Genomic DNA, 16,922 nt, shown 5'->3' on the forward strand with positions numbered 1-16,922 from the left:
CAAGTGCGCTAGTGGCTTGGTTTCTGAGTCCTTCACAAGATGGCCTAACACGGCAGAACACCACCTACCTAACAGGTTTCGTTCAGGGAAAACGCACAGAGTTTAAGCCGTGTTAACAAAATAATTGGACATCAAATACTGAAAGCATATTATTCATTTATTTCTTTCACATGAACTATGGGAGTTTCTACTGGTGGTACAGATCACCAGATTTTAGTTGCGCGTGCTAACAAATTAAGTTGTTTATTCATTTAGGTAGTAAAGAGTTTACGGTATCATAGGATTGTTTCTGGATCGAATGTGTTGAATATACATATGTAAGGAACGTCCAGCCGCGAACCTTTTTACCACCGCCGATTTCACACCTCCGATGTTCGACATTGGTTCCCACGGAGAACCCTAACCCGAAAACCCTTACCCGGTACCTTTTTTTTACACTTTAGTGTTAAATTTACACTAAAATATTCTCTACCTTTCCCCGTATGTTAAATTAAACTGACCTTGTTTTCCCGTATAAAATGTTTCCCCAAAACCCTGACGAATTCAGTCTTTTTCTAGTGCTCGACTCGACAAGTTCTTTTAATTTTGTAAGTGTAAGTGTTTGTGTGAATAAACTGTTTTGTGCCCCGACCCGCCGCGTTCTACTCTACCGCCGCTAGTTGTCACTATGCACACACTGTAAGTCTACCTAAAATTCCCCTCTCTATCTCGTCTTATTTTGGAAGCCTACTCTCACTCGGAGAGTCAAGCTTCACATTGGTGACAGTGAAATTCGAACCCCGAACCCCGTTAGAGACTTAAATTTTCCTATACCTTTCCGGTACCTCAGATAGCGCCACCTTTAATTTTTTCCCACATTGCCAAATATCTATTGATTTTTTACCAATAAGCGCCACTACTAAAGGAAATTAGAACTTATTGCCTAAAAAAGTAAATGGATAATTTTACAAAAGTATTTCGAAGCGCTGGGAAAATAGTTACAGGATTCACAACCAAAAATAAAGTAGCCAGAAAAAATCAGGGCCCTACAAACGAAATAGTCTATTCTCAGATACAGCCACAAATCGCCCCAGATAACGAATCCCCTAGCAATATCAACCTACTAACTGACAACGAAGTAGAAGAACACAACCTTGTCGCTCAGTGGGATAGAATTAGGGAAGAAGAAACAACGCACCTAGAGAGCGACCAATACGGAACACTTCCTTTAGAAATTCTAAGACAAGCTCAAGCACTTATCGCAGAAGATCGTGGTCAGCAGGGAATAGAAAACGAAGCCACACAACTTTTCTTCAACGAGAACCTTACAACACTAAAAACAGACACAACAGGCACCCCAAGCTTTAACAAACAATACGCCGATTTACAACTTGAAGACGTACCAGAAGAAGAGATCTTACACGAACTACTATTTTTGAGGGAACTTAATTGCCAACCTGAACTGTCTTACGAACAAATGAGAAAATCATACCGAGCAGTGATACAGCAGTACGGCGAGCATTTTTATACACCAAAGGAACTTTTCCGATTTTTGAACCTCAGAACATACCTAACTCCGATACCAGAAGCTCTCTACCCAAACCCTTCACTAGTAACCGCAGGTCAGACGGAATCGACCACACTGGCTTCCCGACAAAACCCTAACCTGGAACTAACCAGTTTTAAGGCAGACATACCGCACTCCGTCCTCACACCACACCCGATCCGTGTAACTAGTAGAGGAAACCCCTTTTTAACAACCCAGGACCAAGAAACCGGGGCAAGAAGCAAAACAACAAGCAGACTAGCAGAAAGAGAGTTACGATCTTCTACAGTAGCAACACATAGGGAAACACCGAGAAACGCAGAAAACCTCCCACCTCCGGTTCCAAAGAGAGTATCATTCACCCCTCAATTATCAACGACAACAAGACAGAACACCACAAACACAATGAACTATAACCCGCGCCCTCAAGCCAGTACTAACTCAAGCAATCCCGAAGACGACTTGGTAGCGGTATTCCGAGCTTTAACCAGAAATAACTGGTCAACTGACGAAGCCGCAAATTTCGTAGCCACCCTAGTAGGAAACAACACAACCCGAGCATCCAACCCTCCCCAGTATACGTCTACACCGAACCCCACCTTGTGGCAAAATCCGATGAGCAGTACCATCGCCCCTACCTTGCAGAACTACCGAACGACGGCATCAACAATAGCCTCTCAACCAAGCTACATGACCTCAAACACGCACCAACCACAACCTCACTACGGACACCACCAATCAACAATCAGCGAACTAGATATACAAGCAACCCGGCTGCTGACACAAATTAGCGTATTCTCCACACCAGGAAACAACGCCGACTTCAACTCCTGGCTAAGGCATTTCGAAAATACCTTGGACATTGGCGATTTCGAAGAACCCAAAAAAATTAAATATCTCCGATCAAAACTAGTGGGTCCAGCAGGAGACTTCTTGGAACAGTACCAACTCGATCACCCAGTCGAAGCAACCTGCTATGAAACCCTCAAGCGAGCGCTCAAAGAAAGATTCATGGGAAAAAACATGGAACACAAATACCGAACCTCATTCAACAGCTGCAAAAGGGAACCTGGAGAATCAATCAGGAACTTCGCACACCGAATCCAGAAACTTGCAAGAGGAGGCTACCCGAACGTAAGCCACGAAGTAATTGAACAGTTGAGCAGGGATAAATTCATGAACGGACTAGCCCCCCAACTTCACGATCGACTATTCTGCAAGGATTTCCCCTCATTCGACCAGATGATCGATACAGCAGAACGACACGATTCAGCTCTGGAACTCATAAATTCAAGAGAAAACCCAGGCACAGGAGACGCAACAGGACCCCTAGCAAGGAAAGGAGACGAAGCAAAGGACATCTCCGACCTCATGAGGGAAGTAATTAGATCGGAACTCGCCAAAAACGCCGAAACGAGGAAACCTGAGCGAAGGGAGCCGAGAAATGGGCAATACGACACGTCCGATAAATTCTGTACATACCACAACATGTACGGACATGACACCAATAACTGTGCAGCGAGGCAATACCAGATGAGACTAGTGTGCGAAATATGCGGACGTAGGGGACACAACCGCAATTCCTGTCGCGCTCCCGGAAACCACCCATCAGCAGGGCAGCAACCTCCAAACAATCCACCGCCGAGGGACTATTATAATCAGCCCCCAAGACCGCAGCAGCAACAAACGCCGCAATACCCACCACCTACTGCAAACAACCCTCCAACAAGTAACACCGCAACCGGACAGTTAAACGAGTAACCACCGATAGACATGTCGGGCCAAACGATGGAAACGATCCTAAGCCCCGCCAATACGTAAGAAGTGTGCAAAATAAAGTCGGACCCCCAAGAATATCACTAAAAGCAGGGGAAGTAACATTCGAAGCCCTTTTCGACAGTGGTGCAGGACGAAGCTTACTAAACAACAATTTATACTCGGCACTCGGTGGAAACGTAGTGAATTTTTCTCCAGAAGTAGCGGTAGAGCTATTTGATATAAATAACAGGCGCTTAAAAACCCTGGGTACAGTAACCCTTCAATTTCAGCTAGTGGACGAAGAAAGTCCCGATCTCCTAGTTCAATCGTTCATCGTAGTGGACGATATTACCGAGAACTGCGTACTAGGTTTAGACGCACTCTACGGTCACAAGTTCATCTTCAACGGCAGTGAGAAGACGATTTATCGGATGAGAAAATCGGATCAACCTACTCATGAGCCCGTTATGATAACTCCGCGCAAAATCACTATTCCTCCATACACAGCCCAAGTGGTGGAGAGCGAACGGGGGGCGGAAAGCTACCCCCAACATCGCCTGTTCATTTATACCAGCTCCAGAACTCCCGAAGGGAGTCCGCCTTGACCCCTTCGTTTCGAAGAAACAAGGGAATGGATTATTTCGCATCGTCATCATCAACGAGACCGACAAACAAATCACGATACCAGCCTTTCGAGTATTAGGTACAGTAGTCTTCACCGAAGAAAAAACACAGCACACAGTTGCCTCCTGCTCCTACCAAAACACGCCGACTGACCCCAACGTCTTCGACGAAGCCCTGGCAGAAATTCCGAGCAAAGAAAAACAAGCCCTACAAGAGCTCCTCGAAAATCATGCCCATCTGTTTGCTTTCAAAACAGAAGATCTCGGAAAGACAGGACTAGTCAAGCACACGATCGACACGCAAGGCAAAGGACCTATCCGCTCACGGCCCTATCGGAACTCCCCACGACAAAAAGAAGTCGCGGAGGAAATCATCAAAGAACTACTCAGACACAAGATTATACGACCATCTGTCTCTCCTTGGGCATCGCCCATTGTTTTGGTACGGAAAAAATCGGGAGAAGAAAGACTGTGCATCGACTACAGGAAACTAAATTCCATCACGAAAAAAGACTCATTTCCGCTGCCAAGAATCGACGACGTATTGGACCTCCTGCAAGGACAGAAACTATTCTCCACCTTAGATCTCGCTTCAGGGTACTGGCAAATAGAGATGGATGAGCAATCCAAAGAAAAGACTGCTTTTATTGTGGACAATAATTTGTACGAATGGAATAGATTAGCATTTGGGCTAACAAACGCCCCAGGAACATTTCAACGTTTGATGAATTTTGTGTTAACAAGCGTCCTCGGTAAAAGTTGCCTCGTTTACTTAGACGACATTATAGTATTTTCCAAAACCATCGAAGAACACGTTCTGCACCTGCGAGAAATTTTTGGACTATTGGAGAGAGCTAACTTAAAACTCAAGTTATCTAAATGCAAATTCTTGCAAGAGAAGGTAAATTATCTTGGCCACATCATATCAGCCGAAGGAGTAGCCCCCGACCCAACAAAAATTGAAGCAATAGCCAATTACAAACGCCCATGCACCGTGAGAGAACTTCAATCATTCCTAGGGCTAGCCTCATACTACCGTCGGTTCATCGAGAAATTTTCAACCATAGCACACCCCCTGCTAGTACAGTCAAAAGGGCAACCCAAAGATGAGATCAAATGGGGATTGGGGGAGGAAAAAGCCTTTGAAGCCCTCAGGAAGAGCCTGATAACAGAACCAGTGCTGTCGTACCCGGATTTTGGTAAAGAGTTCATAATCTTCACGGACGCAAGCGATCACGGACTCGGTGCCGTCCTATCTCAAGAAATCGACGGGAAAGACAAGCCAATTGCGTATGCCAGCAGACATCTTTACGACAGTGAAAGAAAGTACTCAACGGTAGAAAAAGAAGCAGCAGCCCTGATATTCGGGATAAAACGTTTCAAATATTACCTACAAGACGAGCCCTTCGTGATAGTAAGCGATCACCGGCCACTGCAATGGCTTCAGACCTTCAAGGATGAAACAGGGAGACTAGGCAGATGGTCAATAATGCTCGGTAACCTAAAATACACGGTACAATATCGGCCAGGACGGGTAAACGAAAACGCCGACTTCCTATCACGGATACCAGTGGCAGCCGTGCAAGTGCAGCCCAAAGACGCCGATAGTATAACACAAGAACAGAGGAACGACCCCTTATGCCAAGACATCCAGGCGTACCTAGAAAATGGGCTTTTATGGGAAGAAGATCGACGACAAATGCCAGCGTGGGCAAGAGAAATCGAACTATTTACCGTCGAGGATGGCATATTATGCAGGTTGTACACGCCTCACTCCAAGAAGAGGCGACAATTTGTGCAGAAACAAGTGGTGGTGCCAGCATCCTTACGACAGGCGCTAATGGAAGAATATCACGACTCACCGCTTTCTGGCCACCTCGCTTACCGAAGAACCTGCCAGAGGTTACGTGATAAGTATTATTGGCCAAGCATGCTCGAAGACGTTAAAGAATACTGCCAGAAATGTGAAACGTGCGCTCGACAACGACGATCAGACAACAGAGCGCTTCTACATTCGCTCCAACCCGCCCAAGCCCCATTCGAAACATTAGGACTAGATTTCTTGGGCCCTATTAACCCTACATCCTTCGAAGGAAATAACCACATACTTGTGATAACAGATTACTTTACCAAATGGGTGGAGGTCGTGGCGCTTCCAGACCAAACCGCAGTAACAACATGTAAGGCCCTAGTGGACAAAGTCATAAACTACCATGGCCCTCCTCGGGTAATCATCTCAGACCGTGGCACGAATTTTACATCGGAGCTATTCAACGAACTTTGCATGGCTCTCCGCATCAAACACTGCACCACCACCGCGTATCATCCACAAACCAATGGATTAACCGAACGTTTCAATAAAACCGTCGTAGAAATGCTAAGAAAGTACATCTCCGAAGGATACGAAGACTGGGAAGACATGTTGGGACACGTAGCATTCGCTTATCGTCATTCAATCAACTCTTCGACGCACGAAACACCGTATTTCCTGAATCATGGACGGGATGCAGTCATGCTTATCGACCGATGGTTGCAGCCAACCTCCTCCGATCCTATTACACCGCAAGACTACAAGAGCCAAACGATGAAACGCCTCCTTAAGGCTTTTGACCTAGTAAAGGAAAATCTAGAGAAAGCAAGAACCCAGCAAAAGGAACAATACAACAAACGAGCTAAAACGTTCGAATACCAAATAGGGGATAAAGTACTCCTCGACGTACGATCCGTCAAACCCGGGACCAGCCGTAAACTAAATCCCAGATACCAAGGCCCGTATCGAGTGACCAAAATTAACCCGAACCACACAGTGGAGATACAGGCAACACCAGGTACGGCCCCGCAGCTAGTTCACACCAACCGAATCAAACCACTGCTAGAAGCTATGATCTGGAGGGATGACCCCTGTCCCGACTTTGAAGACCTCCGGCTAAATCCCGCAAGACAAGTAATTGAAGAAGAAGAGAAAGAAGAGCTCACACCGGTAGAAGACGACACAGCCGAGTCCTCTTACCCTCTGGAGGCGTTTTCCCTAGACCTCCCGACAGATGAAAATGAAATGAACATCTCAAACCCATTTTTCGGATTCACGCCGCCAGACCAGGGCGACGAAGAGTTGGCACAGCCAGCCAGACCGGAAAGACGCGAACGACGCGGAACGACCACTCTTCCCCTAAACCCTGCAACATGATTGCGGGACGCAATCTTTCACGGCCGTAAGGTATGTAAGGAACGTCCAGCCGCGAACCTTTTTACCACCGCCGATTTCACACCTCCGATGTGCGACCTTGGATCCCACGGAGAACCCTAACCCGAAAACCCTTACCCGGTACCTTTTTTTTACACTTTAGTGTTAAATTTACACTAAAATATTCTCTACCTTTCCCCGTATGTTAAATTAAACTGACCTTGTTTTCCCGTATAAAATGTTTCCCCAAAACCCTGACGAATTCAGTCTTTTTCTAGTGCTCGACTCGACAAGTTCTTTTAATTTTGTAAGTGTAAGTGTTTGTGTGAATAAACTGTTTTGTGCCCCGACCCGCCGCGTTCTACTCTACCGCCGCTAGTTGTCACTATGCACACACTGTAAGTCTACCTAAAATTCCCCTCTCTATCTCGTCTTATTTTGGAAGCCTACTCTCACTCGGAGAGTCAAGCTTCACACATACATGCCTCGATAGCGCAGTAGGCAGCGCGCGAGTCTCATAATCTCGAGGTCGTGAGTTCGAACCTTACTCGGGGCAGTGTTAAGTAAAGTAACTAAATTTTTTCAACTAACAGTCAACCAGCTCTGTAAGAGCTGGTTGGTTTCTAAATGCTGCATGTAAAACAAGAAATACCACGGTACGATAATAAAGGTTCTACCGAGATTCGAACTCAGATTGTCAGAGTCAGAGTCTGAAGTGCTAACCATTACACCATAGAACCACTGCTAACAAATGATCAAACACCATAGAATCACTTATAACAAATGAGGCTTTTTTAATTGAATGCAGCAATCAATGTTTTCTCAAGGATGTACACTTGACTATGACAAACATCTTTGGCATCGAAATTGACCTCTAATTTAAGTTTCCCGACGAAGATGGGATTCGAACCCACGCGTGCCATGCACAATGGATTAGCAGTCCATCACCTTAACCACTCGGTCACCTCGTCTGATTACTTCCACCACGTTGAGGTATTGAGCCCTAATGCGTTAGCGGATGATTTCAATATCATACAAACTTAAAGAAAACACCGGTAATGAGAACTCGCTGGAAAGAAAACTCTTCAAATTACGCCCGATGAGGGAATTGAACCCTCGACCTCAGGATTAAAAGTCCCGCGCTCTACCAACTGAGCTAACCGGGCTACGTAATACATGCCTATGTTATTCAATACATTAACACCACGTAGTTTCTTTGATCATGCGACGACAAATTATGAAACCCACATATTTTCAAATAAGTCTTACATTACCTTGATCCAAAATCACGGTATCCATGTCTCGAAAAATGAAGAAGCCGACAAATTTTCCAATTTTTTTATCTTGGTCGAAAATAAGGGTGTCCATGTCACGCAAAATGAGGAAACCTTCAAACAAACCAAAAACAAAAAATCTTACATTGCTTTGATTCCAAATAACGGTCATCGTAGCAAACCAGCAAAGATGAAAACAGCGTTTGCTTCTCGGCTCACGGTCACATTGTTGTTTTCCGTCTGCTATTGTGACATTCTGGATACGCCATCTACCGGTAGAATGTCAAGTGCGCTAGTGGCTTGGTTTCTGAGTCCTTCACAAGATGGCCTAACACGGCAGAACACCACCTACCTAACAGGTTTCGTTCAGGGAAAACGCACAGAGTTTAAGCCGTGTTAACAAAATAATTGGACATCAAATACTGAAAGCATATTATTCATTTATTTCTTTCACATGAACTATGGGAGTTTCTACTCTTGGTACAGATCACCAGATTTTAGTTGCGCGTGCTAACAAATTAAGTTGTTTATTCATTTAGGTAGTAAAGAGTTTACGGTATCATAGGATTGTTTCTGGATCGAATGTGTTGAATATACATACATGACTCGGTAGCGCAGTAGGCAGCGCGCGAGTCTCATAATCTCGAGGTTGTGAGTTCGAACCTCACTCGGGGCAGTATTAAGTAAACTAACTAAATTTTTCCACTAACAGTCAATCTCTGTAAGAGCTGGTTGGTTTCTAAATGCTGCATGTAAAAAAAGAAATACCACGGTACGATAATAAAGGTTCTACCGAGATTTGAACTCAGATTGTCAGAGTCAGAGTCTGAAGTGCTAACCATTACACCATAGAACCACTGCTAACAAATGATCAAACACCATAGAATCATTTATAACAAATGAGGCTTTCTTAATTGAATGCAGCAATCAATGTTTTCTCAAGGATGTACACTTGACTATGAAAAACATCTTTGGCATCGAAATTGACCTCTCGTTTAAGTTTCCCGACGAAGATGGGATTCGAACCCACGCGTGCAATGCACAATGGATTAGCAGTTCATCACCTTAACCACTCGGTCACCTCGTCTGATTACTTCCACCACGTTGAGGTATTGAGCCCTAATGCGTTAGCGGATGATTTCAATATCATAAAAACTTAACGAAAACACCGGTAATGAGAACTCGCTGGAAAGAAAACTCTTCAAATTACGCCCGATGAGGGAATTGAACCCTCGACCTCAGGATTAAAAGTCCCGCGCTCTACCAACTGAGCTAACCGGGCTACGTAATACATGCCTATGTTATTCAATACATTAACACCACGTAGTTTCTTTGATCATGCGACGACAAATTATGAAACCCACATATTTTCAAATAAGTCTTACATTACCTTGATCCAAAATCACGGTATCCATGTCTCGAAAAATGAAGAAGCCGACAAATTTTCCAATTTTTTTTATCTTGGTCGAAAATAAGGGTGTCCATGTCATGCAAAATGAGGAAACCTTCAAACAAACCAAAAACAAAAAATCTTACATTGCTTTGATTCCAAATAACGGTCATCGTAGCAAACCAGCAAAGATGAAAACAGCGTTTGCTTCTCGGCTCACGGTCACATTGTTGTTTTCCGTCTGCTATTGTGACATTCTGGATACGCCATCTACCGGTAGAATGTCAAGTGCGCTAGTGGCTTGGTTTCTGAGTCCTTCACAAGATGGCCTAACACGGCAGAACACCACCTACCTAACAGGTTTCGTTCAGGGAAAACGCACAGAGTTTAAGCGGTGTTAACAAAATAATTGGACATCAAAATTCAGAAGAAGAAGAGGTAGAAGAAGAAGAAGAAGAAGAAGAAGAAGAAGAAGAAGAAGAAGAAGAAGAAGAAGAAGAAGAAAAAAAAACCTTTCGTCTGCCCCAATAATTCAGATGCCTTTGTGGCGCAATTGGCTAGCGCGTTCGGCTATTAACAGACGTGTCTATCTGATCTCCCAAGAGTGACATCTTGCGGTGAGTCCAAAGAAACTGTTTTGTTTTGTTTTTTTTCTCTCTCTCTTCTGGTTTGTATTGTATCTTGTAATTCGTTTGTTTCCCTTGTTTGTTTGTTAAGGCGCCATTTTGGTATTGGCCTTTTTTTTTTCTTTTTTGCATTTTTCCCGCCGCTTTGCCCCTTTGTTGTGGGTAAAATGGGAACGGAATCCCCAGACGTCTGGCCACGTACTGCCGAAATCTCTTTTGGTAATACTGAAGTGACCAGGCATGAATTCTACGAATGTTTCGAGCATGATAGTAATGAATCTGACAGCATCTTTGATGCTGTTTCTCGTCTACCAGGGCGAGCCTTTTGCGTTTTCCGAATTGGGTTCAAGACCGTCAAAGACCATATTGAATTCTTGAATAAATTTAGTGCAAAAGAATCTGTAGTCATTAGTGGCAAGGAGGTCCGAATTCGAGTTAGAGATAGGTCAGTTAACCTCGTACGCGTTAGAATTCAACATTTCAAATTCGATGATGACCTTAGCCTGCTAAACAAGAGATTGCGCGAGTTTGGAGTGATTTCTCGGGTGTTTTGGGACACGTATCAGGATAGGTCGCTTCCAAGGTGGAACGGGATAAAGACTGGAGTTGTCAATGTGGATATGGAGATCCACAAGGGCATCCCATCTTTTATCACCTTTGGAAGCTACAAGGATCCACTAATGGTGTCTTATGCAGGACAAATGCACACATGCCGCATGTGTGATTCTCCCACCCATGTCTTAGCTAATTGCCCCAAGCAACCCCGTAGTTTAACCACCCCAGCACCATTTTAAAAGGCTCAATGGGAACACGTAGCTATGATAGTGTACTAACAAATCGTGGGACAGTTAAAATTGTTAGGAAGCCCCAGGAGACAGGTCCGACTGGTGGCGGGAAAATGCTAATTGCTCCAACTGTTGACGCTGATTCATTTCCCGAGTTAGCCCAGAGGTCAACGATGTCAACTGTAGTCGTTTTTGATAAAGGTCCTGAGGATCCAATTTCGAAACCCGATGAAGCTGAGTCTCTTTCTGACACCGATTCTGACGCTGAAGACACTAGCTGTGTGGATTCGTCTGTGGCGTCTTATTCGGTAAGGAAAAAGAAAATGAAAGAGACGAGGGAATTCCGCGACCAACAAAAACAATCAAAAAAAAGGAGTCGTACTGCCTCTTCCCATTCCCCCGTCGAGGAAGCTGAGAAAATTGAATCTGATGTAGCTCGTTTGGTTGAACTCGGGTCTCCGACTCTAGAGGTTTCAGGTTCGATACCGAGTGTGGACACCAATTCTTTTCCCACCCTTTCGGGGGGGGGACGATGTGCCAGCCGATACAGTTGCACCTAGAGTACCGTCTATTCCATCCATGATAGATCAGATGGATAACGATGTGGATGAAAAGATGGATGCAACCGAGTTGTGTTCGGTTTCAAACCCTGAGGAAGACTTTTCCTTTTCTGATGAGAGTCTTCAGCCAGGCCAACGGTCACTTGACAGCCAGAAGGCTAGTCATGTGAGCGAGACTCAGGAATCTTTGGGCGTCCCCCTCAGCACTCAATCGACTTCTATAGCAGATAAAACCCTCAAAGCAATGGAGGTCGTTAGAAGGAAAAAAGGCAACGATAACAAGACCCAATCCCCAAAACCCAATTTTAAATTTTAATCATGATTAACATCGCGACATACAATATCAACAGAATATCGTCACCTGACAAACTTCAAATAATGCTCAATTTCTTTTTACATCAAAAACTTGATATTATATGTTTGCAAGAAGTAGTATTCCACTATAACACCGTATTTACTAACCATTACCAGATGCACACAAACCTCGGCCCTAGAAAATATAGGACAGCCATCCTAGTACGACACGGCCTGAGCGTCAACAACATTTTGTTTGAACCGGAGGGGAGGTTGATAGCCATGGAAGTAAAGGGTTTTGCTTTTGTGTGTATTTACGCCCCATCTGGTGACCAAAATAAAACTTATAGGGATTCTTTCCTCCGGGAAACTATTCCGGCTTATGTTGCCCAATATAAGGCACCAGCAATTATATTGGGAGATTTTAATGCCGTTGACGAGATCGATGACCGGAAAAGTAGCAAGACAACACCACCTAAAATTAGACTAGCACTACTAGAACCCCTCCGAGATTTAGTAAAAGGCCTTTCATTAACAGATGTCTGGAGAGATATTCGGAAAAATGAACCTTGTTGGACGTACTTTTGTGCGACTAGCCAGGCTAGATTAGACCGAATTTATTGTCAGCACCACGTAAAATTTTCTGATATCCATTTGCACGAGTTACCACTCGGGGATCACAGACCAATCGTAGGGTATATAAACAGTACCACCCCTCCTCGTGTAGTGAGAAACAAGTCAAGGGTTTTATGGAAACTTAACACATCAATCCTCGAGGAGGAAGAATATATAAAATTGGTGCATGTATTTATTGAAGAAATGTCCCAACATACATCCCGTATTGGAAACGTAGACCACTGGTGGGAGAACATTTTCAAACCTGACCTCAGGCGTTTATCAATTAATTATTGTAAAAGAGAATATGTGACCAGAGAGTCAAACGGAAATTACTCCAACATCAACTAAAAGAAACCGTGAACAATGCAAATCTCAATCATGCGCGCTACATGGAGTTGAAACGTGAGTTTCTAGCCTGGGAGCGAGAAGCATTGAGGGGATTTGCAATACGTTCACGCGTTCAAAGTACAGCCGAAGAAGAGACATCTACCTTTCATATGAACAAGTCAACGAGTAATTTCCAGAAGTCTCTGATCACCCAACTCAAAACTAATGATAACTGTAAAATTACCCAATCTGAGCAAATTAACCTAGAAATAATTAAACATTTCAGTGGAATCTTTCAGAACCAGCCCGCCCCTAATACCCATTTAGCTGGAAAATTTATAGAAGGGATTAGAGGTGCACTTAACCGCACAAAACCCACTAAAAACGACCCGGGTCTATCAGTAGTAGCTCAGTCGTTAAACGCTCAAGCGTTCAATCGAGGAGTACTAGGTTCGATCCCGGAGAGTGACAATCCTCTAGTGTCTCCATTTACAGTAGAGGAAATTAACAACGCACTTAGGGCAACTAAAAAGAACAAGGCCCCAGGTACAGATGGCATTCCTTTTGAGTTTTATTTAAAATTCTGGGATGTTATTGGTGTTCATTTTCTAGAGATGATGATTTGTGTCCTCGACAAAAGAAAACTCCAACCGTCGCAGGGAAGGGCAGCTATTAGATTAGTCCCAAAAATCCCAGCACCGAGTAAAATCACAGATTACCGGCCAATTTCATTGTTAAATACCGATTACAAGTTAATCGCGTCAGTATTGGCTTTTCGTCTGAGAAATTCTCTTCAAAACTCTCTAGATTCACATCAAAGAGGTGGTGTACCTGGCCGCTATATCTTTGACAGCTTGTGTTTAATTCGAGATGTCATCGATAATACAGGCCGTAAATCAAAAGAAGTATCTTCCTTCAAACCGGCCGCCACTATCGCGTACGATTTGGAGAAAGCATATGACCTTGTCAACCGAGACGTACTGTGGGAAGTGATGACAGCCATGGGCTACCCTCCCCTGTTTGTTGATTGGTTAAAAACACTGTACAGTATAACTGAACTATGCCCATTGAACGGTAATGACATAGTCGGTACTGTGGACAATGCACAATCCGTGCGACAGGGGTGCCCTCTGTCAGTCCATCTGTTTGCCCTCTATATTGAACCGCTTTTAGTTTGCTTGTCTAGGGGTATTGACGGAATTGAACACTACGGAAAACGCATCCAAGTTCGTGCATATGTAGATGATCTTGTAGTTTTTGCCTCATCAATGAAAGATGTACGTCGTGCATGCGAGATTATTCTGGAATTTTGTGCCTGGACAAATGCACGTATTAACAAGGGGAAGACAAAATTACTTGGTCTAGGCATCTGGACCCTACATAAAACTCAACGATCTGTAGTGACACAGTGGGCAGCAGCGTCGGCTGGGGTTTCTGAAGTTAAGAGTTCGATTCCCCATAGAGGCAATTTAAAACAGTCATATTCTAAAAGTAAATGGCCATATGATTGGATAACTCAAGTAGATGAATTAAAAGTTCTCGGAATTACTTTTTCTTCCGAAACAAAAAAACAGTTAAAGACAATTGGCAAAGACAGCTCAACATCATCCAAAATATTCTCATCAAAAACACACACCGTCATTTCACTTTTTATGGTCGCATCCTTTTCATTAAACAACATGTTTTGTCACAACTTGTTCATATAGCCCACGTACTTCCCTGCAACAAAACCCAAGCCCTTCTCCTCCAACAAAAATGCAACAAATTCCTTTGGGCACAACGAAGAGAGCACCCACCCCCTAAATGTTTTGATCCGCCCCCGGCTTCAAGGTGGGCTTGGTGTCACTTTACTTTTTCCATTCTTCCTGTCCCTTTTCACTCGGCAAATTTTCAAATCTTTAATCCACCCCGAGGCTATTGAGAGAACTGCAACTGTTTATTGGTTGGGGCCACATCTCAAGAACCTCCTTCCACAAATCACCCAGCCTAGGTTTAATGCAACCCATTCATCGCATCCATACTTCACTACCTCACTTTCAACCATCACCGATCTACTTAAAGCTGGCATCTTCACATCGTCAACTGTATCGAATCACCGCGCCACCTACAATCACCTGATCGCTAACATAGGGCAACCAGGGAGAACAGAGATTGCGAAACCGGACCTTGACTGGGCTTCCATCTGGCGTTGGGTGGCCAAAATCAAAGGGAAAAACGCCGAACTGGTCTGGGATTTTAACCATAACCAGCTTCCCACCAAAATGCGTCTCAATAGTCTCAATCTTTCAAACAACGACCAATGCCCTCTATGCAATGCTGGCCAAGAAACTGACGACCATCTAATGTTACTTTGTAAAGAGAAAGTTGACATCAGTTTATGGCTCCGTATTCAATTGACAAAACTCGGATGTCTAAAACCATTGAAATCAGCAATCAATGGAGACGTTGGAAATGAGCCCAATAAAAAGAAAATACTTACCCTCATCCAATCCTACATAATCACCGTCTGGACTGGCCGCAGCCAAAACTTCATCCCAGCCATAAACGAAATACAGTCTCTCTGGTCACGCCTCCTTCATTCAAAAAACTCTCTACAGACGTCACCTTCTAAACCCTAAATATTCCTACAAAACTTTCTCCACAGATACCTTCTTTCCTTCATACAACAAGTTTCTCCCATCATAATTATTATCTCTTGGAACCCCCCCATCCCTCCAGATGTCATATTGTTAATCTTCATCTCCACCAAAATCATTTGTCCTCCTTCAATTCCGCCCCTGAAATGTAATTAGTTCGCTGTAATTTTCCTCCTTTGCCACAACATGCAAATTATGTCACAAATGCCACAAATGCCCCAACGTATCTGTAAAACAATTTAAATCTTACTTGTGACAATAAATCGTTTAAATAAAAAAAACCGGAAGGCTGGTGGTTCGATCCCACCCAGGGGCGTAGCATAGGAGTTTTTACATATTCTTTTTATCCTTAGAGACTCCTTATGATAGGTTAAGAATCATCTGTATCTCTTTCCGTATACATCGTTGCCTAGTCATCAGTGGTGTACAACCATGATAACTCTACAGTTAAACAGATTATGGTTATCTTTATTAGTTATGCTACTTTGCACTCCTTTCATTGATGATGAGTAAACTTGGGACGCGTAAAATAGCAAATTAAAGGAATTTTGAATCGTCAAAACAACAAAACTACTCTAAAAACAACATGTGTACTTCATTTTCGGGAGCCTTCTGGTGGTAATCAGCTAGTTATAAGCCTTGTGCGGGACCATATGGAAAATTCACCCGACTCCCCACTTGGCGTGCCCTTTGGTTACTACTCAGACACGCAGATTGCAGTGAAATTGATAAACTTCAAAAACCGACTGTTCTCACCCAGGATCGAACTGAGGACCTTCAGCGTGTGAGGCCGACGTGATAACCGCTACACTATGAGAACACGAATTTTACAATAGGATCCTTTTTATAAAAGGGTTTTACAACCGAATCTAAGTTGACAATATAAATAACCACATCAGAACTGTATGCAAAGGATGTCTGGTTCCCACCCAGGATCGAACTGAGGACCTTCAGCGTGTTAGGCCGACGTGATAACCAGTACACTATGGGAACTGAATAACACGCATTGATTAAACCAAGTTTCGATTAAGACCACATGGAATTGAACGCCCAACGTGGGGCTCGAACCCACGACCCTGAGATTAAGAGTCTCATGCTCTACCGACTGAGCTAGCCAGGCACATGTTAATGGTTAACGCAAACAGAAACGATCCCAACAATCCATTGAGTATTTCTTCTGTCAAAGGAACGGTGGAGTCCTAAAGAAAAAATAACAACTTAAATAAATTTTTTTTTTGTGTGATTCATACGTTTGATTTCCAGCAAGACATGAAACAGCTGCCTCCACATATGGAAAGGAGGTGGGTTAGACCATGATGTAT

General features: G+C 43.8%; 1 protein-coding gene and 6 non-coding genes across 7 annotated transcripts; 1 reads left to right on the top strand and 6 right to left on the bottom strand.

The window, feature by feature from the left end:
* Positions 1 to 7,758: 7,758 nt before the first annotated feature.
* Positions 7,759 to 7,830, bottom strand: Trnaq-cug. Its single transcript has one exon. It is a non-coding gene; the product is annotated as a tRNA-Gln (tRNA).
* A 353-nt stretch (positions 7,831 to 8,183) lies between these two features.
* Positions 8,184 to 8,256, bottom strand: Trnak-uuu. Its single transcript has one exon. It is a non-coding gene; the product is annotated as a tRNA-Lys (tRNA).
* Positions 8,257 to 9,148: 892 nt separating this feature from the next.
* On the bottom strand, positions 9,149 to 9,220 carry Trnaq-cug. The gene has a single exon. It is a non-coding gene; the product is annotated as a tRNA-Gln (tRNA).
* Positions 9,221 to 9,573: 353 nt separating this feature from the next.
* Positions 9,574 to 9,646, bottom strand: Trnak-uuu. Its single transcript has one exon. It is a non-coding gene; the product is annotated as a tRNA-Lys (tRNA).
* Positions 9,647 to 10,547: 901 nt separating this feature from the next.
* LOC123467289 lies at positions 10,548 to 15,582 on the top strand. Its single transcript, XM_045167266.1, has 6 exons — positions 10,548 to 10,679; positions 10,786 to 10,872; positions 13,387 to 13,510; positions 13,853 to 13,981; positions 14,138 to 14,196; positions 14,878 to 15,582. Exons 1-6 carry the CDS (start codon positions 10,548 to 10,550, stop codon positions 15,580 to 15,582), a joined length of 1,236 nt encoding a protein of 411 aa, XP_045023201.1.
* Positions 15,583 to 16,347: 765 nt separating this feature from the next.
* Positions 16,348 to 16,420, bottom strand: Trnav-cac. The gene has a single exon. It is a non-coding gene; the product is annotated as a tRNA-Val (tRNA).
* A 227-nt stretch (positions 16,421 to 16,647) lies between these two features.
* Trnak-cuu lies at positions 16,648 to 16,720 on the bottom strand. Its single transcript has one exon. It is a non-coding gene; the product is annotated as a tRNA-Lys (tRNA).
* Positions 16,721 to 16,922: the final 202 nt, after the last annotated feature.

The sequence above is a fragment of the Daphnia magna genome, unplaced genomic scaffold, assembly GCF_020631705.1.
Source record: "Daphnia magna isolate NIES unplaced genomic scaffold, ASM2063170v1.1 Dm_contigs170, whole genome shotgun sequence".
Lineage (NCBI taxonomy): Eukaryota > Metazoa > Arthropoda > Branchiopoda > Diplostraca > Daphniidae > Daphnia > Daphnia magna.

What these genes read in the sequence shown, in the direction of transcription:
- LOC123467289 (XM_045167266.1), top strand. Translation starts at nt 10,548, where the DNA reads ATGGGAACGGAATCCCCAGACGTCTGGCCACGTACTGCCGAAATCTCT. An exon ending in TAAAAAGAACAAGGCCCCAG is followed by an intron (nt 13,511 to 13,852) that starts GTACAGATGGCA and finishes TCGATAATACAG; the next exon opens with GCCGTAAATCAAAAGAAGTA. An exon ending in GAAAACGCATCCAAGTTCGT is followed by an intron (nt 14,197 to 14,877) that starts GCATATGTAGAT and finishes ATCCACCCCGAG; the next exon opens with GCTATTGAGAGAACTGCAAC.